The sequence below is a fragment of the Symphalangus syndactylus genome, chromosome 17, assembly GCF_028878055.3.
Source record: "Symphalangus syndactylus isolate Jambi chromosome 17, NHGRI_mSymSyn1-v2.1_pri, whole genome shotgun sequence".
In the NCBI taxonomy this organism is placed as follows: Eukaryota; Metazoa; Chordata; class Mammalia; order Primates; family Hylobatidae; genus Symphalangus; species Symphalangus syndactylus.
This window is the reverse complement of record NC_072439.2, coordinates 17,352,024-17,372,548: the sequence shown is the minus strand read 5'-3', so window position 1 is coordinate 17,372,548 and position 20,525 is coordinate 17,352,024. Positions and strand designations below refer to the sequence as shown.

The 20,525-nt window shown below is 53.4% G+C and overlaps 1 protein-coding gene across 1 annotated transcript; it reads left to right on the top strand.

The window, feature by feature from the left end:
• Positions 1-8,027: 8,027 nt before the first annotated feature.
• Positions 8,028-19,655, top strand: CEACAM16 (CEA cell adhesion molecule 16, tectorial membrane component). The gene is made up of 7 exons (XM_055247376.1): positions 8,028-8,137; positions 10,235-10,367; positions 12,211-12,555; positions 12,879-13,157; positions 14,448-14,726; positions 16,709-17,035; positions 19,432-19,655. Exons 2-7 carry the CDS (start codon positions 10,331-10,333, stop codon positions 19,440-19,442), a joined length of 1,278 nt encoding a protein of 425 aa, XP_055103351.1. The 5' UTR covers positions 8,028-8,137; positions 10,235-10,330; the 3' UTR covers positions 19,443-19,655.
• Positions 19,656-20,525: the final 870 nt, after the last annotated feature.

The window sequence follows — 20,525 nt, the reverse complement described above, 5'->3', positions numbered from 1 at the left end:
TCACTGCAACCTCTGCCTCCTGGGTTCAAGCAATTTCTGGCTTATTCTTGTATTTTTAATAGAGATGGGGGTTTTACTATGTTGGCCAGGCTGGTCTCGAACTCCTGACCTCAAGTGACCCACCCACCTCGGCCTCTCAAAGTGCTGGGATTACAGGCGTGAATCACCGCACTGGGCCAAAAAAAAATTTAAAAATTAGCCAGGCGTGGTGGTGCGTGCCTGTGGTCCCAGCTACTTGGGATACTGGGGTGGAAGGACTGCTTAACCCCAAGAGGTCAAGGCTACGGTGAGCGTGATTGTGCCACCACACTCCAGCCTGGGCAACAGAGCAAGACTCTGTCTCAAAAAAAAAAAAAAAAAAAAAAAGGTGAGGTCACACAGGGTATCAGTGGACAAGCTGAGAACAAACCCGAAGTCTTTCTAATGCCGAAAATTTGTCTTCTGCTCATCCCAGCCTGAAAACAAGGTGAACTGAGATGCAACCCGTGCCCATTCAAGTGGGGTCTGTGTGTCCAAGCAGAGGTGTCTGCCCTCTACGAAGGACACAGAGGAGAGAGTCATGCTTAACCCAAAGGAGGTCTCGCTGATGGTGGAATTTCAGGCACCATGTTTATGTTTGGCCTAATCAGCTTGAGACCAGTGTCCTTGACTGGAACTAAGACGCCCCCCCACGCCCATCTCCGGCTCCCAGGCTCTCTCCACCCAAGTTCTGCCCACCAGGGGACACTGCTTCCCTCTGCCACCTCCTCTTCCCACGAGCCCTGGCACACCCTAGATTCTCAGGGCTGTGGCTCCTTGCTTTACAAATGAGTAAGTTGGTGGCAGGGAAGGAAGTGGGCTGGGCCATGACCAAGAGTCATTATGATTCACGGGGAAAACCCTGCCCTCCCGATTCAACTGTGTGTGCACAAAGGCTTTGTGTGGGGTCCTAGGGTCGCAGGGTCCATGGATATAGATAGACCATTAGAGGTATATACAGCCCCCTCACCACTGTCCACCAACTCCCCCACCCCCCGGGTCTGCCTATAGCCCTGGATGGGGATCCTGTACGGGGGGGTGGGGGGGAGGGCAGGGGAGGGTGTGGACAGGTGTGGGTTGAGGTGTTGTTTATATGTTGAACACACTGGGGTTCCAGGTAAGTTTCCGTCAGAAGAAAGCACCTCACTGCTGAGGCAGAAATTTCAAAATATTGAACCACTTTTCGATCCTGGCAGAAGGGAAGTTTCCCAGGGTGATAAAAGTGTTCTAAAGTTAGATTTGAGTGATGGCTGCCCAAAAGGAATTATGATATTAAAGAAATCATGGCTTTGCCGAACAACTGAAAACTCGAACACTGAGCATTTGAAGATACTAAGGAATTGTTGATTTTTATGTTCACTGTTTAGGTGAAATGATGGCATTGTGAGTGTGTTATTTTTAAATGAGTCCTTATCTTTTAAAGATACAGGCGGAAATAGCTATAAAATGATCTGATGGCTGGGATTTGCTTTCAAATAATACAGGAGAGGGCCGTGGGTGAGGAGAGGGAACCAGATTGCCCAGGAGTTGAGTGATGGGTATGTGGCTGCGAAGGGAGACACCATTCTTCTCTCTGCTTTCGATGGGTGTGTAGAATTTCCCATAATAAAAAGTGGTTTTTAAATTGTTTTAACCATTGGCCTGGCGCGGTGGCTCACGCCAATAATCCCAGCACTTTGGGAGGCAGAGGCAGGCAGATCACTTGAGGTCAGGAGTTCGAGACCAGCCTGGGCAACCTGGTGAAACCCCATCTCTATTGAAAAAATATAAAAATTACCCGAGTATAGTGGCATGCGCCTGTAATCCCAGCTACTCGAGAAGCTGAGGAAGGAGAATCGCTTGAACCCGGGAGGCAGAGGTTGCAGTGAGCTGAGGTCGTGCCACTGCACTCCAGACTGGGGGACAGAGTGAAACTCCATCTCAAAAAAAAAAAAAAATTGTTTTAACCATTCTAAAGAAATGAGAAAAGAATTCTACAACATTTTTTTTTTTTTTTTTTGAGACAGAGTCTCACTCTGTCCCCCAGGCTGGAGTGCAGTAGCATGATCACAACTTACTGCAGCTTCCGTCTCCTGGGCTAAAGTGATCCTCCTGCCTCAGCCTCCAGAGTAGCTGGAATTACAGGCATGTGCCACCATACCTGGCTAATTTTTTTTTTTTTTTTGAGATGGAGTTTCACTCTTGTTGCCCAGGCTGGAGTGCAGTGATGCGATCTCGGCTCACTGTAACCTCCACCTCCTGGGTTCAAGCGATTCTCCTGCCTCAGCCTCCCCAGTCGCTGGGATTATAGGCATGCGCCACCACGCCCGGCTAATTTTGTATTTTTAGTAGAGACGGGGTTTCTCCATGTTGGTCAGGCTGGTCTCGAACTCCTGACCTCAAATGATCTGCCCGCCTCGGCCTCCCAAAGTGCTGGGATTATAGGTGTGAGCCACCGTGCCCGGCTTTTCTTTTTCTTTTATTTTTAGTAGAGATGGGAGTCACTCTGTTGCCCCGGCTGGTCTGAAACTCCTGAGCTCAAGCAATCCTCACACCTCAGCCTCCCAAAATGCTGGGGTTACAAGACTGAGGCACCATGCCCAACCCAGGCCTGACCATAATTCTAAGTCCAAGTCCAACCCCTTCCCACTTTCCTGAAGGGAAAAATGAGGTGCGGAGAGAGGAAGGAACCCTTAACCAGGTCCCTTTAGGGTCCCCAGAGAACCCTGGCACTCTCTGCTGTCCTCCAACCCCCTAACTCTCCCCTTCACTTCCTCCCCTCCAGCACCTTCCAGAAAAGCTCTAGGTGGCTGGTCCCCCTCTGACCACCTTCTCCCACTTTCCCCTGCCCCTCACTCAGCTCCAGCCACACCAGGCTCCCTACTGTCCTTATGCTCATCAAAATCCCTCCTGCCCCAGGGCCTTGAATTCACTTGTTGTACCTTCTACCAAAAACACTCTCCTCCCACACACCCACAGGCTCCCTCCTCTGTGGCCTCCTTCAGGCCAGAAAAAGCGCCACCACCACCACCTCCCAAACTAAAACAGCAACCCCTGCTCCTCTCTATCCACTTGCCCTATTTTATTTAATTTTTATTTATTTTGAGACACGATCTCGCTCTGTTGCCCAGGCTGGAGTGCAGTGGTGCAATCTCAGTTCACTGCAATCTCCACCTCTTAGGCTCAAGCAATTCTCCCACCTCAGCCTCCCAAGTAGCTGGAATTACTGGTGCACACCACCACCACGCCTGGCTAATTATTGTATTTTTTTGTAGAGATAGGACCTCACTATGGTGCCCAGGCTGGTCTCAAACTCCTGGCCTCAAGCGATCCGCCCACCTTGGCCTCCCAAAGTGCTAGGATTACAGGCGTGAGCCACTGCACCTGACCTATTTTACTTTTTATAGCTTTTATCTCTGCCTGACATTAAATGCCATATCAGGTTGTTGTTTTTTTTTTAATTATTATTGCCCATCTCCCTCCAATAGGATTTAACCCAACAAAGGAAAGGATGTGTCTGTGCAAACAGCCTGGTACATAGTCCATGCTTGACAAATATTTGTTAAATGATTGAATGGCTTGGAAAAACCCAGATGAATGAGGTGAGGAGGGTAGGGACGGGTATCCAGGCACAGGGAACAGCCTATGGAAAGGTCTGGAGTTTCTCTGATCCACCTGCCTCCTCTCCTGCATGGAAGCCTAGGTGCTTTTTTTTTTTTTTTTTTGAGACAGAATCTCACTCTGTCACCCAGGCTGGAGTGCAGTGGTGCGATCTCGGCTCACAGCAACCTCAGACTCCCGGGCTTAAGTGATTCTCCTGCCTCAGCCTCCTGAGTGTCTGGGATTACAGATGCCAGCCACCACACCTGGTTAATTTTGTAATTTTTTTAGTAGAGACGGGGTTTCTCCATGTCAGTCAGGCTGGTCTCGAACTCCCGACCTCAGGCAATCCACCCGCCTCTGCCTCCCAAAGTGCTGGGATTACAGGCGTGAGCCACCGCGCCTGGCCGCCTGGGTGTTCTTTCTAGGGTCAGGAATTAAGGGGACATTTGGTCCTTTCTCCCCAAGAACAACCTCTCCAGGCCCAGCCAGAGCCAACTCCAGGCCTTGCCAGGCCGGCACAGGAAGCCACACCCTGAGCAAATATGACGGCCCCTCTGCCTCGCCCAAGATAAGGGGAGGCTGAAAGGGGTTCGGAAACCTGCTTCAGCCTAAGAGATTAGCTCCAGCCAAACCCTCAGTCTCGAGGCCTCCCCATCCCTGCCCAGGGAGGACGGGACAAGGATTCTGCCACAGAGGCCCAAGTCCGACGTTTTCATCTAATATATATTGATGATGTCAGTGGTGGGCAGGGTCTTGAAGAGGAGATAAAGGAGTTCCCAGCCCCCTTCCGGGTCCCGAGGGAACTAAGTGACTGGTGAGACAAGAGGGCTGGGCGGGCAAGGGGTGACCCTGACCAAACAAGGTCATAGACCCGTGTCCCCAGATGGCTGTGCAGAGAAGATAAGACTCATCTGCTCCAACCTTATGAGGCAATGGCCCGGGGTCTCAGTTTACTTGTCTGCAAAATGGGTTTTCTTGGGGATGGGTAGCGGGGAGCTGGATGAGATAACAGGAAAAGCTGAAGCTGTCAAAAAGATTAATGGGCCAGGCACGGTGGCTCACACCTGTAATCCCAGCACTTTGAGAGGCCAAGGCAGGTGGATCACTTGAGGTCAGGAGTTTGAGACCAGCCTGGCCAACATGTCAAAACCCCGTCTCTACTAAAAATATTAAAATTAGCCAGGCATGGTGGCGCGTGCTTGTAATCCCAGCTACTCGGGAGGCTGAGGTGAGAGAATCGCCTGAACCCGGGAGGTGGAGGTTGCAGTGAGCCAAGATCGCACCACTGCACTCCAGCCTGGGTGACAGATCAAGAGTCCATTTCAAAAAGAAGAAGAAGAAGAATGATATCAGCAGAATACATCTACAAGCTGACCACTTCTCCCATCCCTGGTTCAGCCACCACTACCTCTTGCCTGGTCCAGCCCTACCCAACAGGAGCAAGAGTGGAGCCACAAACACAATTCAACCTTTCCCAGCCTCGTCTCATGAAGAAAGGCGAAATGAATGTATTTAACACAACATATGCAAAATGTCATTTCAGCACAGAATCAGTATAAAAAACTGATTATCCGTTTTACATTATTGTGTGTGTGTGCGCTTTTTTTTCTTTTTTTCTTAATGAGACAAGGTCTTGCTCTGTCTCCCAGGCTGGAGGGCAGTGGTGAGATCACAGCTCACTGCAGACTCAACCTCCTGGGCTCAAGCGATCCTCCTACCTCAGTCTGCCAAATAGCTGGGACTACAGGCGTGCAACACCACTCCTGGCTAATTTTTAAATTTTTTGTAGAGACGTATTGCTACGTTGCCTAGGCTGGTCTCGAACTCCTGGGCTCAAGCCATCCTCCCGTCTCAGCCTCCCAATGTGCTGGGATTACAGGTGTGAGCCACTGCACCCAGCCCCCCGTACTGAACCTCTACTCCAATGTCGCTCTGACAATGTCGCCTTGCTGCCCTGCGTAAACCAGTGCCCCGACCACCTCCATCCCTTCCCCTGCTTTATTTTTCTCCATAGCATTGTCCCCACCTGTTCTAATACTGCTCATGTTTGTATTTGTCTATTAACTGTCTCCCCAATCAATAGGTCAGCTCTATGTCTATCTTATTCATGGCTGTAGCCCCACAGCGCCTAGCGCAGTGCCCAGCACATAGTAGGTGCTCCATAAACATTTGTCAAATGGTGGAGGAACAACGACCGCTGCGCCCCCAGTACGTGCTCTGAGGCAGGCCCAGCACTGAATGCTCCATGTGCCTATTTTGATCCTCAGAAGAGTCCCAGGGAAGTCAGTGCCATGACCGCTCCCCACCCACTGCACAAACAGGCAAAAGCCCCTGCCCACGAGAACCCCGTCTGCTTTCTGCCCAGCCGGGCAGCGCACAGCAGGTGCTAAAGAGCCTGCAGCTCTTGATTGAACCAAGGATCTGGGCTCACAGCCGGGAACACCAGAGGAGGGGCCAGGGAGGTGGAGGATGGGGGCAGACTGGGAAGGGTGGGTGTGACGCTGCGGGGCCTCTAGAGCCCGGCCTGGTCACACTCCGCAGGCAGACAGCGGATCACCAGGAACCTGAGCCTCTCTGAAGACTCCTCTCTCTGTGTCATCCACACCTGGTGTCCAGTTCCACAAACATGCTCTGAGCCCCTGCTCTGTGCCAGGCGATTTGCTGGGCAGTGCTGGGGACACAGTGGTGACAGCCCAGCCCTGCCCAGCTGAGGCTCCCGGGCCAGTGGGGAAAAAGACTCAGCTTCAGACAGCGAGAACCCAAAGCAGTCAGGGCTGGAACAGGGAATTCCAGGCCTTGGAGTCCAGGAGGGCTTCCTGCAGGAGGGGTTTGGGGAAGGCAGTGGAATAGAGCAGAGGGAAGCAGGGATATTCTGGGTAGAGTGCAAGTGAGACAGAAGAACTGAAGCAGAGGGTTCCCGGAAGCAAGTGGTGTTCTATGTAGCTGGTCAGGTGGGCAGGAGTCAGGCCGGGCAGGGCCTCCTGGGCTACAGTGAGGAACCTGGGCTTCCTCCCAAGGGCACTGGGGAGCCACAGCAGGTTCTGAGCAGGGAGGGGCAGAGGCAGGTTTTTGTTTTAGAAAGAGCCTCTGTCTGCCATGTGGAGGGGCAATGGAAGTGGGGGAGACCAGGGCCAGAGATTAGGGAGGAGGCTGGTGAGGAGAAAGGGGGACCCAGGCAAGGTGGAGTGGTGGGGTGGTCACCTAGACCAGGGCAGGGGCTTCAGGGAGGGAGAGAAGATATACGTAGAGTCAGCTGCCAGAAGGGGTGGCGTGTTCAGGGAGTAGGGGGAGGCATCAGGGATGAGGCCCCAGGTCTCTTTTCCCAGTGATGAGGTGGGTAGTGGAGCCTTCCCTGATAAGGGCACCAGGGGAAGAAACACTTCTGGGGGAAGATGCCAAGGTCAGTTTGGGACAAGGCGAGTGAGAGGTGCCCAGGGACTTCGGGGAGGCATCCTGATTGATACTGGGATGAGGTCCCAGTGTTCTGGCCCAGGATGGAGAAGAGTGAGGTGAGGTCACAGGTGGGGAGCGGGGAGCAGGAGACGCCAGGACATCCTCTGTGCCTCTCACCTGGCCTCACCCGCACCTCCTTAGGGCCTCCTCCCCCTTGTCAGAGCCCTGCCCCACGAGGGCAGCCCAGGACACAGTGCTGGAGGCAAACCAGGACAGGTGAGCACAGGTGTGGCCCCCTGCCCGGAAGCAGGCTGCAGAGGCCTCAGAGGAACCAGGACTCAGAAGCCATCACGACGTGGGTGTTAAGAACACAGCTATCAGCAGCTCTGGCACCACAACCCCCTTGGCTCCCGCCCAGCATCATCTCAGAGACACCTTCCCTGGTACCCTCCCTCCACCCCAATTTAAAGTAGCAAACCAGGCCAGGGGCAGTGGCTCACACCTATAATCCCAACACTTTGGGACGCCAAGGTGGGAAGATCACTTGAGGCCAAGAGTTTGATACCAGCCAGAGCAACATAGCAAGATCCCATCTCTACAAAAAATAAAATGGCAAATCCCGGCCGGGCGCGGTGGCTCACGCTTGTAATCCCAGCACTTTGGGAGGCCGAGGCGGGCGGATCACGAGGTCAGGAGATCGAGACCACGGTGAAACCCCGTCTCTACTAAAAAATACAAAAAATTAGCCAGGCGTGGTGGCGGGTGCCTGTAGTCCCAGCTACTTGGAGAGGCTGAGGCAGGAGAATGGTGTGAACCCAGGAGGCGGAGCTTGCAGTGAGCCGAGATTGCACCACTGCACTCCAGCCTGGGCGACAGAGCGAGACTCCGTCTCAAAAAAAAAAAAAAAAAAAAAAAGGCAAATCCGCTTTCTGACTTTATTTTTCAATCTGATGTGGAAGATATTTACCTTTCCTTTATTTACTCCGCAAATGTCGGCCCCCCGAGGGCAGGAATTTCATCTGTCTTGTGCACAGCTGCATCCTCAGCGCCTAGAACAGCACCTGGCAAACAATAGGTGCTCATTCAATATTTCTCCAATAAATGAATGAGTGATTTACTGAGCATTTACTCTGTGCCAGTCATGGTAAGTACTGTACTTCACACGTGTGTCTACTTCATCCTTTCAACAGCCCTGTGATGTGAGTACTATTGTTTTCCCTATTTTACAAATAAGGAAGCTGAGGCTTGGCAGATTCCATCAATTGCCCAGGGTCCTGGAGGTAGGAAACAGTGGAACTATGTCCAGAGCCTATACTTTTTTTTTTGAGATGGAGTTTCACTCTTTTGCCCAGGGTTCAAGCAATTCTCCTGCTTCAGCCTCCCAAGTAGCTGGGATTACAGGCACCTGCGACCACATCCAGCTAATTTTTGTATTTTTAGTAGAGACAAAGTTTCACCATGTTGGCCAGGCTGGTCTTGAACTCCTGACCTCAGGTGATCCACCCACCTCGGCCTCCCAAAGTGCTAGGACTATAGGCATGAGCCACTATGTCCGGCCATGAGCCACCACCCCCGGCCAGAGCCTATACTTTTAATAACAGTCATACCAATCAGACCCTCGTCCACCAGGCCCTGGCTTAAATCCCTGACTTGTAGCATCTCATCAACTGCTGTCAACAACCCTGAAGTAGGGTCCATATCATCTCAATTTTTTTGTTTGTTTTTGAAATGGAGTCTTGCTCTGTCACCCGGGCTGGAGTGCAGTGGCAGGATCTCAGCTCACTGCAACCTCCACCTCCTGGATTCAAACGATTCTCCTACCTCAGCCTCCCTAGTAGCTGGGATTACAGGCATGTGCCACCATGACTGGCTAACTTTTATTTTTTGTTTTTGCTTTTGTTTTTTGAGATGGAGTCTCACTCTGTCACCCAGGCTGGAGTGCAGTGGTGTGATCTCAGCTCGCTGCAACCTCCGCCTCCGAGGTCCAAGAGATTCTCCTGCCTCAGCCTCTCGAGTAGCTGGGACTACAGGTGCACACCACCACATCCAGCTAATTTTTTATATTTTTAGTACATACGAGGTTTCACCATATTGGCCAGGCTGGTCTCGAACCCCTGACCTCGTGATCTGCCTGCCTTGGCCTCCCAAAGTGCTGGGATTACAGGCGTGAGCCACCACACCCAGCTAACTTTTATATTTTTAATAGAGACGGGGTTTCTCCATGTTGGTCAGGCTGGTTGCGAACTCCTCACCTCAGGTGATCTGCCCGTCTCAGCCTCCCAAAGTGCTGGGACTACAGGCACCTGCCACCATGCCTGGCTATTTTTATTATTATTATTTTTAGTAGAGATGGGGTTTCACCATGTTGGCCAGGCTGATCTCGAACTCCTGACCTCAAATGATCCACCTGCCTTGGCCTCCCGAAGTGCTGGGATGACAGGCATGAGCCACCGCACCCAGCCATCGTCTCTATTTTTCAGAATAATAAATGGAGACTCAATAAGGGACTATCCCCAGCCCCACTTTGGGTAAGTGCAGAGCTGGTGTCAAAACTCAGCTCTCCTTGGCCCCAAAGCCTCCAAATACGCCCATTTGACAGAGAGGGGAAAACAAGGCCTCCTAAGTGGGAGAAAGAGAATGTGAATTTCTGAGCACTTTGCAAGAAGCCAACAAGGAGAGCCCCAAAGAAAGCATGTGGCCATACAGCTTCCTGCCCTTCTGTCTGGGTTTGCACACAGAGCAGGGCTCAAATCCCCTCTCCCTGCAGGAACCTAGACAAGTGGGAGTCCCCACCTGGCACATCTCCAGCTGCAAAGGGGGGTCCTAAAGGTGCCCATTTTACAGGGTTGTTTTGCCATCCACTGAGACAACACCTGTAGGTCCCCTGCACTGGGTGGGGCTGGGAAAGGTGCAGTCACCTTTCACTAATTTTATTCCTTGGTGACTCCCAAGCTCTCTGAGGAGGCCATGGGCCTGGGTGGTTGGTAAGAACTACCCAAAAATCTTCCCCTACCTTTCCTCTCTTCTCCTCGGCGACCTGGTTCCTCTCCCGGTACCAAATCCAGGCCCTCAGCACAAAGAGGGTTAGGCGGCTGCCCCAGGAGGCCTGCCCAGGTCACGGCCTCTGGCCGCTGCCCGCCACACCCACCCTGGTACCCAAACCGGGCCCCAGATCCTTGGTGACTCGATCCCTCCAAATTCAGGTGATCTCCCCTGGCTCCAAATCACCAAACCCTCCCAGGTCCTGCGGCAGACGGAGCCGAGCCCCAACCAGGAAGGGAGTCCGAGCGCTGGGACTTCAACGCCACCATCTCCAAGACTCGGTTTGGGGTGAAAGATGGCGCTGACTGGGTACAGCTGGCTGCTCCTCAGTGGTGAGCGAGAATGGCACCCCCCAGCACCTCAGCCCCCCGAGGACCCCAGGGAGGGGAGGGGACCCCCAGTCTGAGAGAGGGAAGGTATGAGCAGAAGTCCAGCGTGCTAGGGAGGGAGGGCAGCCCTGCTTCACACCGGCACAGTTTACCCCTCCAAGAGGCATCTGCATTGGGCAGGCTGGGGACAGCCACCCAGAGAGGTTTTCAGGGTGGGCTTTGGAGATTTCTAAGCCCAGGGCACGAGCCGCTGTTGCTCCTTCATTCCTGCGAGTTTCTGTTTTATCAGCTATGGAAGTCTTGACAAGGCTAAACTCTTCCCAGCAGCTGTTTCTCCCGGAAGATGTGGCTTGGGGCAGTTGCTTTTCCCTTCTCAGCCTTTGTGTACCTACCTATGAATTGGGCCTCACTGACAGGATCATGTAAAGGTCATTATAAACAGCACCATATATGCTGTGTGCCCGGAGCTGTTCTGAGAGTTTCTCATGTGTTTAAAACCACCTATGAGGAGCCAGGCAAGGTGGCTCACACCAGTAATGCCAGCACTTCGGGAGGCCGAGGCGGGCAGATCACCTGAGGTCAGGAGTTCAAGACCAGCCTGGTTAACATAGTAAAACCCCATCTCTACTAAAATACAAAAAATTAGCCAGGTGTGGTGGCACATGCCTGTAGTCCCAGCTGCTCGGGAGGCTGAGGCAGGAGAATCACTTGAACCCAGGAGGTGGAGGTCACAGTGTGCCAAGATTGCACCACTGCACTCCAGCCTGGGCAACAAAGCAAGACTCCATCTCAAAAAAAAAAAAAACCAAACCACCTATGAGGGAGGCCCACACATGAAACCCCACTTCATAGGGAGAAAACGAGGCTCAGAAAGGTGAAATCACTGGCCGCTGTCACACAGCCAGAAAGTGGCAGGACTGAGGGCTAGACCCAGAGCCCCTCACTCCTAGCCACACTCTAACAGCCTGGAAAGTACCAGAAAGCTGGTCAGGCATGTAAGTCCTTTTTATGTGAGCACTGTCACAGCCGCCCGTTCCAGGCATTCAAACCACATGTCATTCAAACCCCAGCAGCCCCAACCAGATCATCGGGCTTGGGGCTGATGTGCTTGGTTGAGAAGGAAAGGGGTGGAATGTGTTCATCTTACCCCTACTTTCCGCTGTAGGCGAGCTTGGAGAGGCAGAGGCAGAGCCCCAGCCTGGGAGTCAGGACCCAGGGGCAGGCCCTGAGGTCCTACGTGGTGCCATAAAATTAGCTGGGCTGGATATGCAGCCGGATCTCATGAGACTTAGTTTGGCGACTGTCACGATGGGAAAACCCTTTGGGTCCAGCTTAAAGCCGCAGGTCCTGTGGGCTGAGCACTTGCTTTGCACTTGCTGTATGCAAGATGTGATGCTAGATCCTTGGCACGGTCCATCCAACCCAATCCTCACAACACATGCCTCCCTCCCTCGGACTGAGTCCCTCCCTGGGACTGAGCTCCTGCATCTGACTAACATGTATTGGGCACCTACTGTGTACCAGGCATTCTAAGCGTGTTATGTGTACAGAATCCTTACAGCCTTACGAGGCAGGTAGACCTGTCATCCCCATGTGAGAGTTGGATGAACAGAAACACAGAGAAAGACAGTGTACTCAAAGCCACGCAGATAAACTCCCAGAAAGATTAGGTGGCTAAGATGTTGAGAGTCAGAGAGTTGCAGGTTCAAATCCTGCTTTTGCCTGTCCTCATTTACACAGAGGACATTGGGCTCAGGACGTGCCCCGAGCCTGAGTCTCTTCTTCTGTCAAATGGGGCGATTGATCAAACCTGCCTCATCCAACCCCTCTGACTCCTCTTCCTCAGCCACATTCCTGAATGTGGGGGCCGAGATCTCTATCACCCTGGAGCCTGCCCAGCCGAGCCAAGGGGACAACGTCACGTTGGTCGTCCACGGGCTTTCGGGGGAACTGCTCGCCTACAACTGGTATGCGGGGCCCACACTCAGCGTGTCGTACCTGGTGGCCAGCTACATCGTGAGCACAGGCGATGAGACTCCTGGCCCGGCCCACACGGGGCGGGAGGCTGTGCGCCCCGATGGCAGCCTGGACATCCAGGGCATCCTGCCCCGGCACTCAGGCACCTACATCCTGCAGACCTTCGACAGGCAGTTGCAGACCGAGGTGGGCTACGGACACGTGCAGGTCCATGGTGAGACACCCCCCAGCACCCACCTCTGCCCCAGCTGGGCCTTCCCATCTCCTTCTCAATCCTTATTTAAAAAAAAAAAAAAAAAATCCAACAAATCATCAGGGAAACTGTCAGGGAAAAAGTTTCTAAAATAACCTCAAAATGCTCACCTCCTTCAGGATGGCCTCCAGGATTAGACCTGCCTCCTAAACCCATTCTTTGTCCCTCCGGCTGACGGTGTAGGGGCACAGCCACAATCCGGCCATGCCCCTTGTCGGAGGAAGGGAAGGCCCTCGGAGCAGGCGGTGCCCGGCCCCCTCCCCCTCTGTCTCTCACCCCCACAGAGATCCTGGCCCAGCCCACAGTCTTGGCCAACAGCACAGCGCTGGTGGAGCGTCGAGACACCCTGCGCCTCATGTGCAGCAGCCCCAGCCCCACGGCCGAGGTCCGCTGGTTCTTCAATGGTGGGGCCCTGCCCGTCGCTCTCCGCCTGGGCCTGTCCCCTGACGGCCGGGTGCTGGCCAGGCATGGCATTCGCCGGGAGGAGGCCGGCGCTTATCAGTGTGAGGTGTGGAACCCGGTCAGTGTCAGCCGCAGCGAGCCCATCAACCTAACGGTGTACTGTGAGTCCTCCTGGCCCCACCAGAGATACCCAGTGTCCAAACCTCATGGATGGGGAAACTGAGGCCAGGAGAGGGGACCCAAGGGCACACAGCGAGTCAGCTGGCAAGCTGGGGTTGGGGACCAGGGGCCCCTCTTAAAGTGCACTTGCCCTGGCCAGGTGCAGTGGCTCACGCCTGTAATCCCAGCACTCTGGGAGGCCTAGACAGGAGGATCACCTGAACCCAGAAGTTTGAGACCAGCCTGGGCAACATAGCAAGACCCTGTCTCTACCAAAAACATAAAAATTAGCCAGGCATGGTGGCACATGCCTGTAGTCCCAGCCACTCAGGAGGCTGAGATGGGAGGATTCCTTGAGCCCTGGTGGCCGAGGTTGCAGGTGCAGTGAGCTATGATTGCACCACTGCACTCCAGCCTGGGCGACAGAGCAAGATGCTGTCTCAAAAAAAAAAAAACAAAAAACAAAACAACAAAAAACAAAAAAAAATACACTTGCCCCATATCCTAAAGGACTTCTACAGACCACCTTTGCTATTAAATAACCCTTCAGTTAGGAGCAATATCTACAGAGAAAGGAAACAGGGCCAATTGGTTTGAAAAGGGAGCAGGGGAGGGAATAGTGTAATGGGAGGGGACACAAAATTTAACAACATAACCAAAGCATGCAGTCATTCCCAGGAGCAGCAGATGTGCAGTGTGGAATCCTGGGAAAATAAATCACCGAGGTACATGAGGACCCATGATGTAGAAAAACTTAGTGCCTAGAATCCTAGAATCCTACAACTACAGAATTCTAGACTTCAGAAGCACTGATTTCCAGACTCTGAGAATCTTAGAACCTCTAGATGCAGAGATTCTTAGAATCTTAGAATCTAATAGTGAAATCTTAGAGCCTAGAATCTTAGAAACATAGATTTCTAGAAGCTTAGAACCTTAGAACCTAGAAGCACCAATTCTTGAAGCCCTAGAATTCTACACTCTTAGAATGGCTTTGTTAAAAAAAAATCATTTAGGCTTTTTTTATTTGTTAATGGAGCCATAGATTTCAAAAATACCTTGAAATGTTACCTGGCCCAACACATTCTTTTTACAGAAGAGAAAGCTGAGATCCTCTGAGAGGGAGTGATTCTCAAGATCCTAGAACAAGTTAGAGTTAAGGCCAGAGCTTTTTTTCCCCTCCACTAGGCCAAGATATTCCCAGGGACCTAGCCTGGTGGAGAGAAAACCAGGGGTACCAACCTCCACTCCTCCTTCCCTCTACTGCCCCATCTATCTCCCTCCTGCCCCCACAGTTGGCCCAGAACGTGTGGCCATCCTCCAGGATTCCACCACCCGCACAGGCTGCACCATCAAAGTTGACTTCAACACGTCCCTCACCCTGTGGTGCGTGTCCAGGTCCTGCCCAGAGCCCGAGTATGTGTGGACCTTCAACGGGCAGGCCCTAAAGAACGGCCAAGACCACCTCAACATCAGCAGCATGACAGCTGCCCAGGAGGGGACGTACACATGTATTGCGAAGAACACCAAGACCCTGCTATCTGGATCTGCCTCCGTCGTGGTCAAGCTCTCTGGTGAGTCACCCCCAGCCTGACCACCCCCCAATCCCCATGGAGGCCTCATCAGGCTGTGAAGGTTAAGCCACCATTTGCCCAACAGAGAATTGGAACATGGTAGATTCACAGTTCATTCATGAGCTGTGACAAAGTGGCATATCAAGTGGATCCCTTTGTATCTGGGTCTAAAGAGAGACAGCCCATGTCCTGTTCACCTAGAGAACAAATGTCAAACCATTGTGGGTTGACAGAGTGGAAAATCACTCAGATGTCACTTCAGGTGGGTGCCACTGTTCTAAATTCAGTCACCAGCTGCTTAGGGACTTGACCCACCACCCCCTGCCCCACACCCCGCCACACAGACAGCTGAAATTCTGTGTAGCCAACTAGACTACCCAGTTATCTGACCCAGATGACAGGCATACGTACACACACACACACACAATTGGAGAATCACAGCCAATTGCTGGCAAATGGAGAAACAGCTGGGGAGGCATCGTCATCTTGTTTCTGTCCTAAAATGACCTGAGGGCTGGGGCAGTGCAGGCAGCTGGCATTTCAGAGCCATTGGGATCCTCGGGTGACATTTTCTCATCTTCCGGGGATGGTGGCTTTGAACATTAAGGCTTCATTAATTCCACCTCGGTTCTTTCCCAAGTGTCCATCATCCCTGGGGAACAGTGGGGAATGGTCATTCCCTCCCTCCCACTAACAGGCTGGGTCTCATCCAAGGGGTGGATTTTCGCCCAAAGCAGAAATGGCATCCCCAGAGGTAAGTGTGCCTCCTGCTCCACTCACCTGGGGCTTTGGCAGCTGGTCTTGACAGGAGACAGGGGGATGGACCAGATGACCTCAGGCGCTACCCCAAGCCCTGCATGTGCAGGCCAAGAAGGGGGGTGTCCAAGGTATGCAGGTATGTGCAGGGAGTGGATACAGTGCCCCCAAGGGCTTCTAGTACTGTCAGCAACTCTGTGGCAGGTGCTGGGAGAGAGACAGAAGAAACGGAGACGCCACCCTCCCTCCACCTTGGGAGACTAATCCGATGGAGGAGACACGGCCTCTGTCCTTGGAGAGATGGTCCTGGGACAGGGAAACATGGCTCCCTTATTCAAGGAATTGCTGCTCAAAGAGACGAGGCAAGGCCTCATCCTCCTTGAGCTTCCAATCAGTAATGAGGGAGATATGACAACCCACCCTCAGTGAGCTCCTAGTCAGATGGAGGAGTCACAGTCTGCACTTGGGGAGAATTTTCCTTCTGATGGGGAGACTTGGTCTCCAGGAGACATGGCTCTGTTTTTTGAGCATTCCTAGTCTGATGGGGTATCCACCTTTGGGGTACTCCTAATCTGATGGAGGAGTACTGGTCCCCAATTTCTAGGAATTTCCAGTCTGATGGAATAGACATTTCCCTCTAACTTCTAGGGTCCCCAGCTTGATTGGAAAAACTCAGCAACAATTTAGAATTTTTCAATCTGATGGAGGAAACAGGGCAGCCACCTTGCAGGAATTTTCAATCTGATGGAGGAGACATGCTCTCACCCTCAAGAATCTTTCAATCTGATGGAGGAGCTATGGTTTACACATTCTGGGGTCTCTCGGTCTGACGGACACAAGTCCCAACCATCTCATGGGGAAGACACGGTCCCCATTTTCTGGGATTTCCACTCTGATAGGGGAGACATGGCCCCTATATTTTGGGAATTTCCAATCTGATGGAGGAGACATGACCCAGCCCTCCAGGGTCTTCCAGTTTGGTGGGAGAGATACCTCTCAACGGCTGGGAATTTGTAGTCTGATAGGGGAGACACAGACCCCAGCAGACACTATTCGGACCCAGAATCCACCTCCACCACCACACAAGTCACCTCCTTCCTCAGTCTCCTTCCCAGCACCCTACATGGGGAGCGCCAGCCAGCTGGGGGGAGGCCAGCAAGGGATGGGAGGGGGACACCATGCCAGATGCAGACCAAGCTGACCCAGCCCCCTGGCTCTCTCCCCAGCTGCAGCAGTTGCCATGATGATTGTGCCCATGCCCACCAAGCCAATGGAGGGCCAGGACGTGACGCTGACCGTGCAGGGCTACCCCAAGGACCTGCTGGTCTACGCCTGGTACCGCGGGCCTGCCTCCGAGCCCAACCGGCTGCTCAGCCAGCTGCCGTCAGGAACCTGGATTGCAGGCCCTGCGCACACAGGCCGGGAGGTGGGCTTCCCCAACTGCTCGCTGTTGGTGCAGAAGCTGAACCTCACAGACACCGGCCGCTACACACTCAAGACCGTCACACTGCAGGGCAAGACTGAGACACTGGAAGTGGAGCTGCAGGTGGCCCGTGAGTGTGTGGGAAGGGGCAAGGCGTGCCCCTTTTTAGACAAGGGCTCCCAAAAGGAGCCTTTGCTTCCTCCATCAGGCTGGGGGACATAGACCAAAGATGGATACCCCTCCCCCATCAGGGTGAAGGAAGCAGCCTTGTCTCCTCCATCTAACTTGGGGGTCCCCAAATAGGGTTCTGCCTCTTCTATCAAACTAATGACCTACACTGTGGGTAGACAGGCCTCCTCCATCAGACTGAGGGTTGCTACAGGGGACCCCCATGCCTTCTCTCTCAAATAAGAGGTACAGCAGACTGAAGGTTTTAAAAGAAAAGGCATAGTCTGATGGTGGAGCATCCTTTTTCCTGCAGACAGGTGGACCCTAAAACATAGGGTCCATATTGGGGTAATGGGTTAATGATGGGAGTTTACCTCTCCTATCAGACTGCAGGCATAGAGTAAGGATGAATCAGGCCTCCCTATTCAGACTGGGAGATCCTATGCAATGGGGATCATGTCTCCTCCTTTCTATTATTGTGAAGGCAAAGTTTCTATCATCAGATGGTGGAGTTTCTCTCTCAAACTGAAATAAGGATGATTGCTCCATTAGGATGGAGGCCTCTAGGTGTGGAAGTTGTGTCTCCTCACAGAATGGAAGTTCCCAGATGTTGGGGACCATGTCTCCCCATCAGACTGGGAGAGCTCTTAGAAGTCAGGAACAATGTCTTCCCCATTGGATTGGGTATTCCCAAGTGTTGAAGACCATGTCACCTCCCTCAGACTGGGAGCTCTCAGATGTTGGGAACCATGTCTCCCCATCAACTGGGAGCTTCTAGAGTCAGAAACTATGTCTCTTCCATCAGACTAGGAGCTCCCAGAGTCAAGATCCATGTATCCTCCATCAGACTGAGAGCTTCCAGAGTCAGGATCCATGTCTTCTCCATCAGACTGGGAGCTCCCAGAGTTATAGACCATGTTTCCTCCATCAGACTGGGAGCTCCCAGTGTCAGGAACTATGTCTCCCTCATCAGACTGGGAACTCCAGGAGTGAGGGTCCATGTCTCCTCCATCAGATTGAGAGCTCCCAGAAGCAGGGACCATGTCTCCCCCATCAGACTGGGAGCTCCCAGAGTCAGGGTCCATGTCTCCTCCATCAGACTGGGAGCTCCCAGAGGCAGGGACCATGTCTCCCCCATCAGACTGGGAGCTCCCAGAGTCAGGGACCATGTCTCCTCCATCAGACTGGGAGCTCCCAGAGGCAGGGACCATGTCTCCTCCATCAGACTGGGAGCTCCCAGAGTCAGGGACTATGTCTCCTCCATCAGACTGGGAGCTCCCAGAGGCAGGGACCATGTCTCCTCCATCAGACTGGGAGCTCCCAGAGTCAGGGACTATGTCTCCTCCATCAGACTGGGAGCCCCCAGAGGCATGGTCCATGTCTCCTCCATCAGACTGGGAGCTCCCAGAGGCAGGGACCATGTCTCCTCCATCAGACTGGGAGCTCCCAGAGTCAGGGACTATGTCTCCTCCATCAGACTGGGAGCTCCCAGAGGCATGGTCCATGTCTCCTCCATCAGACTGGGAGCTCCCAGAGGCAGGGACCATGTCTCCTCCATCAGACTGGGAGCTCCCAGAGGCAGGGACCATGTCTCCTCCATCAGACTGGGAGCTCCCAGAGTCAGGGACCATGTCTCCTCCATCAGACTGGGAGCTCCCAGAGTCAGGGACCATGTCTCCTCCATCAGACTGGGAGCTCCCAGAGTCAGGGACTATGTCTCCTCCATCAGACTGGGAGCTCCCAGTGTCAGGGACCATGTCTCCTCCATCAGACTGGGAGCTCCCAGAGTCAGGGTCCATGTCTCCTCCATCTGACTGAGCATCCCCAGAGGTCTATGAGTCCATGTCCCTAGAGCAGGGCCAGGTTTTCCCCATTAGCTCTCAGACACTGGGGATGAGATCATTCCCCAAGTCTGGAATCTTGCCTCCCCCAGCAGACAGAGCACTCTCAGAAGCCATGTCCCTGAGTCTGGGATGGTGCCTCCCCTATCACTGGAAATTTCCAGGATCAAGGACTCAACCACTGCCAGTCACCCACTTTCATCCATTCACTGATCAAACCCTGGTTTTCTGGGTCAGTGTTAGGGGAGAATGCTGTTCGGTGGCAGCAGGCCACCCCGACAAAGCCTTGGGATTCCTTTTCACCCATTATCTCTTCTCACAGTCAACCTCCCTCCCTCGCACAAGGACCAACGCTACCTTCCTGAACCTGAACCTGGCACAGGATGAGCGTGGGGTGGATTGGGCCACTGGGTGGCCCGGGGCGGGCAGGGAAGCAGAAGGGGTGGGGGCACTGGGGACCTGGTCCTCCAACTCTCTGACAGCCTCCTTCGCCCCCTCGCCCCATATGCCCCCACAGCCTTGGGGTAACAGCGTGACCCTGGAGACGCCCACAAAGAAGAGCTCTTCGCACCATCCTCTGGTCCTCGCCCTCTGAGTGGGAACCGCTGCCCCCCCAGCGAGGATGCCAGGCTGTGGTCCTGCTGTTCTCCTGCCTCCACCCTAGAGCTAGAGCCACAGGGCCCCACTCCCTCGCTGAGCTGTTGGGGAGCCACTGACGCCATAAACGTCCTGGTTAATGCACACGTGTGTCAGCCTCTCCTTCCACCACCGCTAGCCCCGCCGTTTCCTGGTGGCCACACTCATTTCCTTTCCTGCGCAAGACTTTTCTCAGTCTGGGTGTGCACGTGCAGGAGGATGGGCCCAGATCACCGTGCTCCACACCCCCCTGCTGGATGCCAGGGCCTTGTGCTCCTCCCGCAGTGCTCCAGGTTATATGTGAGAGTCCCGCTCCCCAGCTGGCCAAGGACTGCCCCTCTTGGAGCACCAGCATTCTGTGGGACATGGCTCTCCCCTACACTGCACCTCATTTTGTCACCTGGGCCCCGAAACAGGACTGCTTGTGCTCAGGAAATGACCATATTTCGCAAGAAGTCTTCCATCACCTTCTGGTAGTCCTCACCCATTTAATCAAAGACACAGCTTTGTCCTGGGATTCCCCACATGTCTCTCAATCACCTGCCCAACCCTGACAATATCTCCATCCTTCTGTAGCCACAGGAAAGGCCCTGTGGATGGATGAATGCGAGCGGGGCAGAGGTAGAGGCCAGGAGTGGAGAGCTGGGAAGTGAGGGCCAGAATGAGTGTGTTTTCTCAGTCTTCTCATTAGTGGGAGCCACAGGCCCCACCCAGCCGCAATGCCCCACTGGAAAGAGGCTCTTAGCTTGGTCAGGAGTGGTGATGGCCGAGTCCAGGCTTAGAATAGAAAGACAGGTTTGGGCAGGGACAAGAAAGGCCCTTTTGGGGATGATTGTGTTGAGTTGGGGTGATGGGTGGTGAAAGACCTCCAGAATGAGAGTTACAAAATCTGGATCATAATCCTGCATTTGCCACGGATTCACTAGAGCCTCAGTTTGCCCATCAGTAAAAAGATGTGGATTTGAGGTAGACCAG